The sequence below is a fragment of the Myotis yumanensis genome, unplaced genomic scaffold (assembly GCF_028538775.1).
Source record: "Myotis yumanensis isolate MYYU_CA2020_CCGP unplaced genomic scaffold, mMyoYum1.0.hap1 SCAF_5, whole genome shotgun sequence".
NCBI lineage: Eukaryota > Metazoa > Chordata > Mammalia > Chiroptera > Vespertilionidae > Myotis > Myotis yumanensis.
Genome location: NW_027223756.1, coordinates 102,928,527 through 102,943,200, shown reverse-complemented (window position 1 = coordinate 102,943,200; position 14,674 = coordinate 102,928,527). Strand labels below are relative to the sequence as shown.

At 52.9% G+C, this 14,674-nt stretch overlaps 1 protein-coding gene across 1 annotated transcript in view; it reads right to left on the bottom strand.

The window, feature by feature from the left end:
* Positions 1-14,674, bottom strand: part of GFPT2 (glutamine-fructose-6-phosphate transaminase 2) — a 38,397-nt gene that overhangs the window by 1,596 nt on the left and 22,127 nt on the right. The window contains exons 8-18 of the mRNA XM_070416790.1: positions 12,706-12,785; positions 12,188-12,305; positions 11,719-11,882; positions 10,247-10,342; positions 10,067-10,164; positions 9,667-9,787; positions 7,674-7,831; positions 7,414-7,528; positions 4,782-4,909; positions 2,718-2,885; positions 812-973 (exon numbers count right to left, since the gene is read on the bottom strand). Of these exons, the coding sequence (XP_070272891.1) occupies positions 812-973; positions 2,718-2,885; positions 4,782-4,909; positions 7,414-7,528; positions 7,674-7,831; positions 9,667-9,787; positions 10,067-10,164; positions 10,247-10,342; positions 11,719-11,882; positions 12,188-12,305; positions 12,706-12,785 (1,408 nt within the window). The remainder of the gene's footprint in view (positions 1-811; positions 974-2,717; positions 2,886-4,781; positions 4,910-7,413; positions 7,529-7,673; positions 7,832-9,666; positions 9,788-10,066; positions 10,165-10,246; positions 10,343-11,718; positions 11,883-12,187; positions 12,306-12,705; positions 12,786-14,674) is intronic.

Sequence of the window (14,674 nt, the reverse complement as noted above, 5' to 3'; positions counted from 1 at the left end):
AATAGAAGACTGGCTTAGTAATTGTTAAAATCCATGTTATAAGATTGTGGTGGAAGATTATACAGGGACTAAATGTTGCTTGCAACAAGTTCGTAATGTGAGAAAATACAATATATCAAAAAGGAAGATATAAAATTTCACCTTGGATACAATCTTGAAAAATGTTAAAAAAAAAAAAAAAAAAAAAAAAAAAAAAAAAACTCACATGCACAAGGCAGACTGCAATGAGATACTGAATTGCTTTAGCATTGCCTGATGATGAGCTTATGGTTAATGATATGGTCTTTACACAGCTTGCAGTTCCCAAGCTTCTTTTCAGGGGGTATAAATTACTTTAAAAATCATTGTTTTAAAAATGAGTATATTTGTCCTATCAATATTTATTCCTGATAAAGACGAACCAGAACTTTAAGAAAATGTATCAGTTGGGAGGGTCTGTGGGAGGAGCTAGGGCTTATGGCAGTTCTTGTACTCTTATGTAATCATGAGAATCCTACACACAAGAACCCTACAGGGAGAACTCGGTGTTTACAATAAAACTATGGTTCTAGCTTCCCTTTCCCTTAATTTCTGTTTCCCCTTATATAAATACTCATCCATCTTGGCACACAGGCTAGAGATTGCCATGTCTGCATGCACTGTGTGGCAACCATTTCTTCCCTCCCCCCCTCCCCTACAAATAAATCCTCGGTGATGAAACACCCAGTCGATATTATTTTTTTTAGTCGACATGCCAAATAAGTATTTAAAAACAAAAAGGAATGCTAGGGTTACATTCTGCCCTTCTGGGTCAGGCAGTGCCCAGACGTACGTCATATCCCCGGAGGACGGCCAGGTGGAAGGACAGGAGCTGCAGGGGGATCACGCTGAGGATGCCCTGCAGGCAGTCCACGGTGGGGGGCAGCTCGATCATCTTGTATGCGAACTTGGAGCTCTCGGTGTCGTCCTTGGAGCACAGTATAATCGGGCGACCCTGAAGCAGAGGAAGGTGGTCACTGAAAGAAGCACCCCCCACAGGACTGTTTCTGAGCTCAACATTATTGCAATGAAGACAGTAATCCTTTATTGCTGCTGGAATTCCGGGTGAGGTGCTGTGTATGATTCATGTAAAGGACAAAGTGGTTTTGACGCTTTTTGGTGAGTTTCTTTCCCTTCCCTGGCCCGGGGAGGGCCCTCCTGCTTCCCTCAGCGCCCATTTCTGTGTGGCTCCAATGTGCCTTGCAAAGGGCAGAGCACACCCACTCCTTGCTCTGATGGGGCTCACAGCTGAGTGGTGGGAAACAAAATCAGACCAGAAGTCGGTAAGTAACAATGAACTTCAGGAAGGTGCCACAAAGGCAATAAAACGGTGCGCTTGGGGGAGGTTGGTGAAGCCTGGGGTGGCCTCTAGAAGGGGACATTGGGTTGAGACCTGGCTGACCAGAGCCAGCTCTGAAGGTGTGGGAAGAACATGTGGGGCAGAGGGAACCACCAACGCCAAGGCTCGGAGGCAGGAAGCAGCTGGCATGAGTGGGAAACAGGGCAGGGGCTGGATTATGCGGGCTCATGGTCACTATAGTTTTTTGGAAGCCACTGGAAGGTTTTAAGCAACGAGGCACAGTGATTGTGTTCTGTAACTTCTGCCCACCATGCTGAGCATGGCGGGGGGGGGGGAGCAGCAGCTGGCTCAAGTGCCCTGTCGGATTTTACCTCCCTGTAAGTTCCTAGGCCTTCCAGCATGGATGTGGGGGAGTTCCATCCTCCCACCTCTGGACAGCTGCAGTGTAATAGACTTCGGCTGATCTTTGTCCCTAGGAGGGGACCTCTAAACTCGTGGGCTTTCCTGAGTGATAGAAGTGTTTGTTTCCCATGGTGGGTGTATTCGGAGTTTATGCTAATGAGGTGACTCATGGTGGGCCCAAGGATAGTTTCAGGATAGGGAATGACCATGCCGGGAAGACAGAGAGAGAATTGGGGCTTTGAGCCAAGTGATACCAGTCTGAGCTCCTGACCTCCAGGAACAGAAGAGGTGCTGGAAATTGAGTTCAGTCACGTGGCCAATGATGCAATCTACTGTGTCTACATAATGAAACCCCAATAAAAACTCTAGAAGCTCAGGCAGGCTCCCTGGCTGCAATGCTCACTGCTGTGTGGGAGGGGGAAGCGCCCTGAGGACATGGAAGCTGTGTGTTTTGGGCCCTTGCCCTGTGAGTCTCTTCCTTTGCTGACCCTGATTTGTATCCTGCATAATAAAACTGCAATAGTTACATAATGTTTTCCTGAGTTTTATGAGTCATTCTAGGGAATTACTGAACCTGAGCGGCTATCAGGAAATCCAGAAGTGGGGGTGATCTGAGAACCCCTGAACTTGCAGCTGGTGTCTGGAGTGAAGGCAGTCTGGTGAGGACAGTGCCCTCCACCTGTGAAATATGACCTAACTGCAGGGGGGCAGTGCCAGGACTGCCCTCGGGACTCCCCACCAGGAGTGCCTCCTCTGGTCTCTGGGCCTGGGACCCAGCACAGCTCCGGGTGCTCTGGGTCACTGGACCTCACTAAGGAGCCGATGTGGGTCGAAAGCTGGCCAGTCCCTTTCTGACTGTGTGCGCCACTCATGAGGGGACTGAGGAGAGACTCGGTGGTCATCCCTGCTCACTGGCAGGACCCAAGCATAGCTGGAATGACGGTGGCTGAGGTGGGCATGTCTGGGAGAGAGAAGGAGCAAGGTGGAGAGCCCTCACCTGGCGAGCCGTGATCTGCTGCAGGGCGTTCTGGCATTTGGCAAAGCAAGGGTCCTTCATGATGACCATGATGATGGGCATCTGCTTGTCGATCAGCGCCAGGGGCCCATGCTTCAGTTCACCAGCCAGGATGCCTTCTGAGTGCATGTAGGTTATCTCTTTAATTTTCTGGGGAAAATGAGGTGGAATCAGTCACACTGGGCAGGCATGGGGCTAGAACACATCAACCAGAGGGAGAATCAGCTGGGAGGCAAGGCGTTGAGGGCCACAAGGCCGATGGACACACCGAGCGTCTACAGCACAGAGGGCAACTGGCAAGGCCGGTTCCACGGGAGGTGGCCGGTAGCGATCCAGAGCATATAAAAGCCCAGCCTGCAGCTTGTGTCCCCAGACCAGCCCCTGGGCAGTCACCCCCCTCGGATGGACAAGTCAGGGTCACTCTAGCTTTCCCCAGGCCCCGTGCCCTTCCACAGTTAGGGTTTGTAATGATGGACTTGTATTCTGTCTAGATACGCCTCCAGCCAATTATCTGAATTACAATCATTTCCCCAGTCCTAGATCATTAATAAACTGCAAAAGGTTGCTCCAACTGTCCAGCAAAGTCACACACCCCGGGCTGTTGCTGGCATTTTCCTGTGTGGGGAAGACCGTTCTATTCCCCTACACTACACCCATCACTGGACTGGGAAGAGTGATGAAGGACACCTCTCTCACCCACTCATTCGGGTCGGGAAACACTGTTGGAAGACTGGCTCCATCCTGAATGCCATGGACGTCTGGAGTGCCGGCCCCCCGGGGACCATAGAGGGGTCACTGACTGGGCCAGCAGCAGCGTGAACGCTCCTTTCCCCTCAAAGACTAAGCTGGCGATGCAGCTGAATGCGCACCTTTCCCCAGCGCACTCAGGTGCCGTAGCCGAGCCCCCGATGGCAGAGGCATGGAGGCAGATCGAAGCCCACCCTTCCCCAGGCCTTGCCTTCCTGCCCCTGGGAAGCAGCCTCACTGCCTTTGGCACGGGCGGGACCCTCCAGTGGAAGGTGTGGGAGTCGGAGCACACGGCGGTCAGGCTCCTTATAGCTTGCACCCCCGCCCCCACCCAATAGTCTCTGAATGTTTCATGTGAATCTACTGGGAGTCGCATTGTCTTTAAAACGGGGGAAGAAGTGGTAGGAAAGAAGCAGCCGCTTGCTCCCCTGGGAAGAGGAGGGGAACCAGCTGGTCAGGGATGATGCCCTTGTCTGGGTACCAAGTGCTGCCTTAGCTGTGACCGTGTCTCCCGTTTAGCTCGGTTGAACATGAACAGCAAGCAGACGGTGAGTCAAGGGCAAGCACGGGACCCAGGCCCCTGGACAGCCATGCCCACCCTCTCCATAGCCCCGTGTCCGTGCCCTGCCCCTGACCCACCCCATCAGCTCTCTTACACCAGCCAGTATGGATCGTTACTGCCGCAGGAGGCAAAACAGCCAGGCACTGCTTTAAACCGTGCAGGGCCTGTCAGGCTCATTTCTGCAAGAGCTGCAGCTCCTCTCAGTTTGAGGGGTAACAGGGACACTCTGCAGAGGTCCCACCCCACAATTCTGGTCTGCCCAAACCCTCCCACGCAGGCTGCCTGTGGTAGTGAGGGAAGAGCAAAGTCCACGTGCACCTGAGTTCGAATCTCAGGCTGGCCATTTCCGCTGTGTCATTTTTAGCAAGATGAATCTTTTGGAGGCTGTTCCCTCCCGGGTACAATGTGGACAATAACTGTCCGTCTCTCAGAAGATGCTAGTGAGGTATAAATGGGCTCATCTAGATGGAGCCTGGCACAGGCTGACACCTCTGGGGCTCACCCAAGGGTGTCCTACACATTTATCCCGGGAGAATAAAGATTGGGAGCCCCTAGCTCTATGTCCCCAGGGCTAGAACACCCGGTAGTGGGCTGGTGCTCAATGGACACAGTGGACAACAGGCCTCAGCGCCCCTACCCTCTCTCAATGCCCTGTCCTCCTTGCTGGTTTCTCTGGGTCTCCCACGCCTGCCCTCTGCAGGGGGTGGTGGTGTCAGGGTTGGGCAGAGGGTGCTCACCAGGGCTCCTTCCAGGCACGTGGCGTAGTTGTAGCCCCGCCCCATGACCAGGAGCGACCTCTGCGTGTAGAGCTCCAGGGCCAGGTCGTGGATCTTCTGGTCCAGTGACAATACTTCCTTGATCAGCTCTATGTCACGCACACAGCAGAGGGGGAGAGCCAGTTATACCGACTTCAGAACAAGATTCACAATCAGAAAATATAGTGCGTAAGACAAGGTTTAGGAGCTCACATCACTTAGTACATTTGGCTTCTTTGCCTTAATTAATAAAAACATTATATATATATATATTTAAATCAGTGAGAATAGTGGCATTGTTTTTTGCAAATCTTAATATTTGACTTTGAAATGAAAAACAGGTTCTCATATCTCCTTCCTCAATCTGTTGTGATAATCTTTTGGTTAAAGTATAGGGAAAGAATGCAATCTCACAGAACTTTGCAGTTGGACAAGGGAGGAATGGTTAAGTAGCTTTTTTAAGTCATTGTGAATGTTCTTTGATACTGTACTACATGCAAGAAGCAACAATTTCCTAAAAGAGTACTTGCAGGTGTGGAATCTGAAATCATATCAGCAAACTTTCCCTCCCTTGTTATATTGAAACATGCATTTCGCTAAATGGATCTTTTACACATGCACAATTCTGCACCATCATGCATTGGTACAAGTGCTGGGAATGTGGTCAGGCTTTTCCAAAATCCGTTTTTCCAAACTCTCAGTACAGCTGAAAGCTGGAAGTTTATCATTGGTAGCAAATGCAGTCAGTGTTCTCCGAATGTCAGGCTAACTTTGTTCGTTTTTGAGAAAATGCCTGCCACATACCCGAGTCAGCTTGCCACTCCAACAACCACGTGTCTTTGAAACGACCCTCGTGCTTCAGGGTCCGGCAGAAGTGCCTAACGCGTCCTGCCCATTTGGTCACACAGCGCATTAAGAAGCACTGCACGCCAATAAGACCAGTGCAGTCTCCTGTGTCATCACGGGCGTGCGTAAGTGAAGCAGGTGCGCGGTGCTGAGAGCATGGCGCCTCGGCCGGGAGGTGTGCCGAGGTGCCGGGGTGGCCACCGCTGCCTTTCCAATGTCCACACGGCAGAAAGCCAAACATGTCTTATTTATGATCAAGAAGGCATCGCTATGAATATAGTTTTGCAAACCCCTAGGGCCTGTGGACCCCATCTTAGGAACTGCGGACTTAGCCATCAGGGTAAGGTCCTGCTTTGCCAGGGCTATTACTGCTTGAAGTGAAGAATGTCTTTCTTGGCAATAAATTTCCAGCATGTGGTGTTGGGCAGATTCAGACCCCGAGGCTGTGTATGGCCAGATGGTGGCTTTCCCTCACTGCCTCTCTGGGATTGGCCCCTGGCTCCCGGGAGGACCCAGGACTGCCCCATCTCACCCTCGTGGCATCCATGGGATGAGGTCTTTCCACTTCCTATTCTGGGGCCTGCACACAGCAAACCTAAGAGGTCTCTTTCCTTCCCTGGCGTGTAAGTGGCTGAGGGAAAGGAGCTGCTGGGCACCCTGGCAGCCCCAGGATGGCCTCGGGCAAGGCGGCTGGTGCGGGGTACATGGAGTGCAGTGAGGGAGTGAGTGACTGAAACCAAAGAGCTTGCAATTTTGTGGGACAGATACCGCATCTCACCGACAGCGAAAGATGGAACCTAGCAAAGGAGGAGTTTGGTGAGACTGTAAAGGAGCTGGGGCAGGAAGAGACTCGGGCCATGTGCTTTCTCAGGTATTTCCTGCGTACCTGCTGTACGCTGGCACCTGGTTTTCAGCAGTGACAGTGACAAGGGTGACTGTGTGCTCACTGAGCTGACATGCTAGTTGGGGAGAGAAGCCAGTACATAAGTGAACAGGGAATTTTGGATCAGAGCATGTGCTAGACAGAAAGGAAACTGGCTGGCTGGCTGCCTGGCGTGGCTCAGCTGGTTGAGCATCGTCCTATGCACTGAAGGGCTGCCAGTTCGATTCATGGTCAGGGCACATACCTGGGTTGCAGGTTCAATCCCTAGTCAGGGTGCATACGGAAGGCAACTGATCAATGTTACTCTCTCACACTGATGTTTCTCTCATTCTCCCTCTCTCTCCTCTCCCGCACTCCTCTTCCTTTCACTAAGCATGTCCTCAGGGGAGGATTAAAAAAGAAAAAAAAAAAAGAGAAATGAAACCGGCTAACATTTCATAGAGAGCTGGGGCAGGAGGGTGGAACCTCAGGATGGCCAGGGAGAGTCCCAAGAAGTGACATGTGAGCTGAGACTTGTGATGAGAAGCCATTGGCTGCTTAAAGAGATGGAGGAAGAGGGTTTCTAAAGGAAAGAATGTGCAAAGGCCCTGGGGTGGAAAGAGCTTTTCATTTCTGAGGATCAAAGGTGGCCCCTCCCACCCGCCCCCAAAAGAGGGGGCTGGAGAGGGGCATTCTATGAGGTCAGAGGTGGAAGGGCCCAGCATGCAGGGCTCCTAGACGAGTGAGGAGCGTGGACTTCGCTCTTGGCCTGGTGGGAGCTGCAGTGGTGAGGGGGCAGTTTGAGGGGAAGGGCGGGAGTGATTAACAGCATCGAGAGGCAGGAAGAAAGCACCAGGAACAGCCCACGGATTTGAACGTTGAGGGAAGTGTCATTTTGGAACATACCAGGCAATGACTGCAGGCCTCGGATGATCTCGCGCCGGCGATCCTGCAGTGAAACGCGGTCTTCCGACATCATCAGGCCAAACATCACCAGGGAGATGAACTGACTGGTGTAAGCCTGCGGACCAGCAGCAGTGCTGACCGAGGGGGCGGATGTGCGGGTGGCCACCACGTGAGGGGGGCAGATCACCGGACCCCTCTCGGCCTCCGTCCGCCCGCCAGCCCAGCCGAGGCCCTCCCACAGGGCGCCCGCGGCTTCTCACCTTGGTGCTGGCCACCCCGACCTCCGGGCCCGCATTGATGTGGACGCCGCAGTCGGTCTCCCGAGAGATTGAGCTGCCCACAGTGTTGGTGACGCCCACGGTCAGGGCCCCGCGGTCCTTACAGTAACGCAGCGCCAGGAGAGTGTCTGCGGTCTCGCCTGCCACACAAACCCTCCTTTCAGCGCATGTTCACGGGGGCATGGCTCTGCCCCCACCCATGGGCTCCCCGCTCTTACACAAAACTCAGTGCCCAGACACAGGCACTTGCACCCAGAAAGGAAAACGCATGCTCAACCGTTTTGCTGGTTGGTTCTTAGACTCAAGGTTCCACTGCTGCTTATGCGGCAAGCACCTTCTCACCCACTGCCCCACCGCCGCTCCTGGCGGTCCTGTGAGGCCACTGTCCTCACTTCCCCTTGAGGACGGGGACTCAGCAGAGGAAACCAACGCCTGCTCGCTCAGGGCCACGAGTCAGCACCAACCTGGGTGGGCCTGGGCCCAGTGCCCTTTCTATAGCTCCGAGCTGTCTTGTTCAGAATGTGCCCAGATTTAACATTTAAAAAGCAAGAATGTCCCCAAATGGCATTTCTCAAATAAGCCTTGTTATAAAGAGAAGCGCTTCTTGCAGCCTTGCAGGGTGGACAAAAATTATTTTTACAATAAAACTACGGAAATAGGTCCACACATAAGCCAGCACCAACTCCCTAAGCTTGCAAATCCTAAAGAACTCAAACTAAATTCAGCACAACCCGGGCCATACAACCAAACCCATTCGATGGGCACTCAGCCACTGCTCTCGGCTGCGCCCTTCCCAGTAGCTCTTGCGCAGAGCAGGCTGGCGCCACGGTGCGGTCCAACTCTTTTCTCCGTTTTCTCCCTAACTTGCATCCAGCACTCTGGGTGTCACCTAGCCCTTCCTCAGTGCCAGCGGGGCTCAGGGTTTGGAGAGCAGGATGCCTCCATCTTCACCAGCCCCGCTCCCCAGTGTCTGGTACAGCATTTTTTAACTTAATGGACAGGGCTAAACAAAATGAAACTTTAAAACCCTTCGGTGAAGATACTCAGGAGCTGTCCCCACGTTATTTTCACATTAAATCCACCTCTGTTCTTTGGTGAGTGGCTCCCAGCAATTCATGAAACATTTTTAGATTTTAATGGGACCATAAGCCAGCAGCGTTGGCAGCTGAAGTCACATGGCAGCCCCTGGGTGCACGGTGCTCAGCTGGAGGTGGGTGTGTCTGTGTGAGTGTTTGTCATTGAAATAGGAGTAGGATTAAGATTCCAAAATGGAAGCCCTGATATCTATAGGAACTTTCAATTCTGCTTCCATTTTATGGTTAGTTTTTTCCCCTTTTATCCAAAAGAGATACATTCTGAGGTCCTTATGGATGAAGTAACACGTCTGAGACTGACTTCCAAATAACCTGCTGAGCTGATCATTGCTATGGCGAGGCAAATCCTCATGGCAATCTCTACTCTGATAAAGGCCTGGGAACTTTCCATAATTAAGACGTTTTTAAAACCCTCCTAGAGCTCACAGGCACTCCCAGCCTATGGCCACAGTTCACCTCTCCAACCGTCTGCCCAGCACGAGGGTAGCAAATATCCAAGCTTAGTGTTGGGATGGCACCCGGTGGGGTTTGCTGAGCTAGCCCTACCCTGGAGCAGTGTCTCTCCAGGCCTCCCCTGCTGGCGGTGTGGGCCCTGCCCAGCAACCACACAGCCTTTGAACCAGCGGAATTTTGAAGAACTTGCTCATGAAACCCAGCACACATCATGGAGCCCTGGTGGGTGGTCCCATAAGCCTTGGACTTGAAGTACCTGGAGGAGGAAGAAGCCCTGGCTGCACGGCCCTCCCCATAGGGACGGTCACCAGAGGTGCTGAGGGTGCCATGAGCAGATGCGTGCGAGCAGCGTGCGGCTGGTGCGTGAGGACTTCAGGGGGGATGAGGGGACAGAGCCGAGGTGAGCGAACACAGCCCGGATCCCTTACCCGACTGGCTTATGAAGAAGCAAACGTCATCCCTGAACACGGGCGTGTTCCTGTCCAGAAAATCGCTAGCAAGTTCCACCATCACCGGGAGTTCGGTAAGTTCCTCCAAAACTTGTCGCGTCTGAAGCCAACAAGAATGGGGACTCAAGTCAGTCACGACGCTATAGGGAGAGCAGCAGCTGGGCTTCTAGGGACAACTTGTGACATGGAGCCTTCGTATCTGGTGGGGAGGGACCTTCAGGCACCGAGGGCAGAACCGCAGGAGAAAGGCGGTGCCCGCTCTCGCACTGGCTCACAGGAGCCAAATCTGGACGGTCAGACGCCTGGCAGCATGTAGGGTGCCTCTTGTCCTCGGCCGCCACTACCTCCCTGGCCATCCAGGCCCATGCATTGCACTTACAGCCACAGCGGCATGGTAGCTGGTTCCACAGCCAATCACGATGAGCCGCCGGCACCGTCGGATCTCCTTCAAGTGGGCCTTCAGGCCGCCCAGGAGCACTGCGGGGCACACGCGGGGTGTCAGCCCGAGCCCTCACACAGGCACTGCGCAGGGCCTGGGCAAGGTCGGGGGGTGGATTACCTGTGCTGGTCTCAAAGTTCACCCGTCCTCTCATGGTATTGAAAACGGATTCCGGCTGTTCGAAGATCTCCTTCTGCATGAACGCACTGAAGTTACCTGCCCGATGAACAGCAACAAGACAGGTCCCTTCCATTTACTTTTATTTCCAGGCTTAACTTTTCATCAAGACAAAGTTGTTATGCAGTTAGTCAGCACGACACAGGCAAAGACCCCTGCCGGTTAGTCACCAGGTGTTGTTTGCCTGATGCTCATGGGGACAAGTGAAAGGGAAGCAGGATTCCTACCTCAGTTTACACACCTGGCCCTTTCACAAGGGAGGGAGGCATGCAAGTAACAAATTTGGGCTGGTCTTATGGGGTCACACTCCTCTTTGCAAGGCCAGAAGTAAAAGCGCACCTACTTAGGGAAGTACAAATTAAGCCAGGCCCAGAGAAATAGACCACTTCCTTTTAAACAAATAGCCTCCAAGTTCTGTATTCAAGAAAAACCTTTCCAGTCACGCATGCATTTTCAGGGCTCTGATTTGAATGGGGTTGGACGAGGTCAAAGTGACCATATGGCTGCAGTACGTTAGGGCCCAGACAGGTGCTGTGTTGATGATCAGCTGCGTCTAGACAGGTGGGGATGTTCTCAGGGATGCACAGACATGCCATGGCAGTGTCCCTGCTGCTACCTTCAGCAGAGGACTTGTACAAAAGGTGCCACGAAGCACCTAAGACAGGTGAGGAGCGTGGGCCCTGCAGACACGGGGTCAGGGGGCTCTCCGAGGGGCTGGCATTTCCGGGGACATGATCAACAGTAAATGCAATCACCTCTCCACAGTGGGCAAGCCCAGGGCCTGTCTGAGTAACAGGGCGGCCACGGGTGGGTGGGCAGGGTGTAGTGGGAAGGCTAGAGTGAGGTGGGGCCAGGATGCATGTGTGTGAGGGGGTGCATTTTACTTTCAGAACAGTAGGAAGCCATTGGAGGGCATTAAACAGCAGGACAAAGGTTCTGATGTTCTTAAAAGTTTACCCAGGCTGCCCTGCAGAGAAGAGGGTGCAGGGAGACGGGTGCAGGGAGACAGGTGCGGGTGCAGGGAGACAGGTGTGGGTGCAGGGAGACAGGTGCGGGTTCAGGGAGACAGGTGCGGGTGCAGGGAGACAGAGAGGCTCTCCTCAAAAGGAGAAAGGGGTCCATAGTTTCCCTTTTACCCAGGGCTTCTGCCCAGAGAAGAAATGGTGCCTGGGGCATAGACATGTGTCCCAAGAGGCAGTGAAGGGAGGCGGTGGGTGGGCGGTCAGACGGAGCAGGGGACCTGGCGCTGGATATACTCAGAGGCTCCCTCGCAGAAGCCAGGCAGGCTCGCCACACCCTGAGATCACCTGAGCCCCTTTGTGGAGGCCCCACCGGGCAGGGCAGTGAGGCTCAGGAGCATCCCCAGGGAGCACCTGCCCCCGCGACTGCTGCCCTGACTCTCAGAGGACACCTGCCTTTCATGATCTGCTGCAATTCCATCTGCAAGGTCTGGATGGCTCGGGATGGGTCATCACTGGCTGAACGCTTGACCCGGTGAATGGAGAGTTTCCCACCGGCCGCGGCGGCGATGTCGTCGTCCTCGAGGAAGATGACGCGGTTGGTGTGTTCTATGATGGCGCTGGGGCAAGGCAAGCACAGGAGTCACAGGCAGGACTGTGCTGGACGGCTGCGAGACGGCCATCACGCCCGGCCGCCCCAGCTGAGTCCACATCAGGGCACTGAATGGCATTTTAGGAGGAAGGGGCATCACACATTGATTTGTTCCCCGGAGGAAGGCCACCAAGAACTGACATCTGACAACAGCCCTGCCCCTGCTGAGCTGCAAGAAAACAGCTCAAATGGGGGGTGAATCAGAAATGGCGGTGCAGCCCGACATTCTCGATTACACAGTCCCAGGAAGGGAAGGGGACAAGGCTCAGCTACCTGGCGTCGGAAGCGAAGAAGAACTCCACGGCTTTGTTGCCCACGGCCTGCAGGCAGGTCGAGCTGTCCAGCCTCTGCACCCTCGGTTTCCGGATGTTATTCACGCTCTCAATGTTGCCTAGTAAATGCACATCCCGTTAAACTCTTTTGTTTGAATAACATGCAGCATAGAGCCCGTTTCCATCTGAATGTGTGTGCGAGAAATGTGCAATTTTTAGCTTTGGCTGTGTCAGCCAAATAGCGTGAAGGATCCCCAAATAGCAAGAGCATTTAAACGGCCGCAAAGAGAACACGCCAAATCACCACTGGAATCCGGGCAGGCTGCCTGCATGTACCAGAGCAGCACGCCATCCCCCGGGCTTGGGATAATGGTGTAAAGTATTCAGAGTAAAAAAGCTTTTGGAAAAAACAGAGCCCAGGCTCAGCTGCCTGAGAACCTTCTGGATCTGGTGCCACCTGTGGGCCACCCAGACACGGTGAGGGCACCACGCCTCCAGGGGCAGGGCTGCGGGACTTACATGTCATGTACAGGACGGGGACCTGTTCCGTGGAGAGCTTGTATTCGCTCCGCACTCCGATGAGCAGGGGGCTGCCTCTTCTGCAGGGACGAGAGGGGGTCGGGTTAGCCCACAGGAAGATGCTGCTCCAAGGCTCGGGGCAGAGCCCAGCAGGCCAGCGTGAGCACCCAGCTCGCTTCTGTGGTGCCACCCACCTGCCCAGTGAGACCCCACACGGCGCTGGCGTCCGAAGCCGAGTCCCTGTCAGGCCCTGGCAGCAGCAGGTGCACCGGGGTTTCCGCCTGCGTCTGCTCCCCGCCCATCTCTAAAGAGGGAGCCCAGGATCTGCACGAAGACTCTCTTTGCCCCCTTTCATCTGGCTGAGATGTCCTCCAGCCACGGGAGCATTCAGCTGACGGGGTTTGGGTCTGCTCAGCCTTGTGGGCGACTTAAAGCGCTTTCTAGGGCCGTTTTGTTTCTGCCGAAGGAACACCTCGGTGGAGTTTGGAATCTCCAACCTGCACAAGGCAGACTCCTCACAAAGGGGACGGTGATGGGCAATTCCTGCAGCTGAGCTGAGTGAGGGCCCCCAACTCAAGTCCCCTGCTCCCCCACCCCAGCTCGGCCACTAGCACCAGAAGGCAGTTTTCAGCAAAGTGCTTTTGGCATTCCTTTCTGGCTCACAACTTCTGCAGGTACTGTGTTTATCAGGCATTGTTCTATGAGTTGAATTGCATCCTGCCTCCAAGAACTAATGGTTTGCTCATTCTTACACATGACAGCATGCAAGTCAAATTCCCAGTGGGTGAGCTGTGCAACACACAGTTTGCTTCCGCAACTCAGGAACTCCAGGCCTTCCAAGAACACACGCCTTTCCTCCCTGCATGCTAGCTGGTTAATAGGAAGGAAACACTGGGAATGTGTGAATAAGGCAATTAGAGAGCGCTGTCTCCAACACATTCGTTAGAAGACAATGGGGTAATATTTTACATCAACCAGTTTCTTGCTAACTTAGATCAATGTACTCATGAATGACTTGAGTCAGCCTGAGTCCACCCCACATATATCCACTTGGCCTGCTAACCTGACTCAATACAGGCCCTAAATACTTCTTCATTAGTAATAGATCTTATTTTCCAGTACCGTTGCCTGTTTGGACTTCACTCTGATTTCTCCAAGTAGGAGGACAAAGTCTATGTCTTTGCAGAAGGTGCTGTGAGTGCCTTGAATATTTTGGACAATCTTTTATCCTATATAATAAAAGCCTAATATGCAAATTGACTAAATGGCGGAACCACCGGTGGAATGACCGGTTGCTATGACACGCACTGACCACCAGGGGGCAGACACTCAACACAGGAGCTGCCCCCAGGTCCCAAGCCCCGGGTCAGCCAAGGCAGGTGCCAGTGGGGTCCCCCCCCCCACCCCGATCGCCCTGCCGATCAGCCCTGATCGATGGCCAGGCCTAGGGACCCTACCCATGCATGAATTTCGTGCACCGAGCCTCTAGTTATATATAAAGCATATCAGAGACAAAGTTCTTTCTGGGTCCAATGGGAAATTAGCTTACACAATCTTTATAATAATGACGGTTAGAAAGTACCATAGTTATCTATATTTCTTGGCAAATGTCTCCCCAAAATGTTTTTTATGGATTGAGCTCTATAGCTTCTCCAGTCTTTGTGCCATATAATGCTCCCAACACATCCCAAAGATTGTCCTGCAGGTTATAGAGACAATTTAGAAAAATAAAACTTTATTGCTTCTTCACACTGTCTTCTACATTCACTTAAAATAGTAATGTTATGATAATAGATTTTAAAAGGGGTTTCTAAATTTGATAAGGACCAACTGGTATTATAAAGTTCTATAGTTTGAAGGAATAAAATTCCACAGGATAAATTAATTCCTGTCTTAGAAAGAATAAAATCATAATGCATTTCCTGCCTAGACAGTTTGTCAGTCTGCAATGGAGAGCCCCACCCTCTCT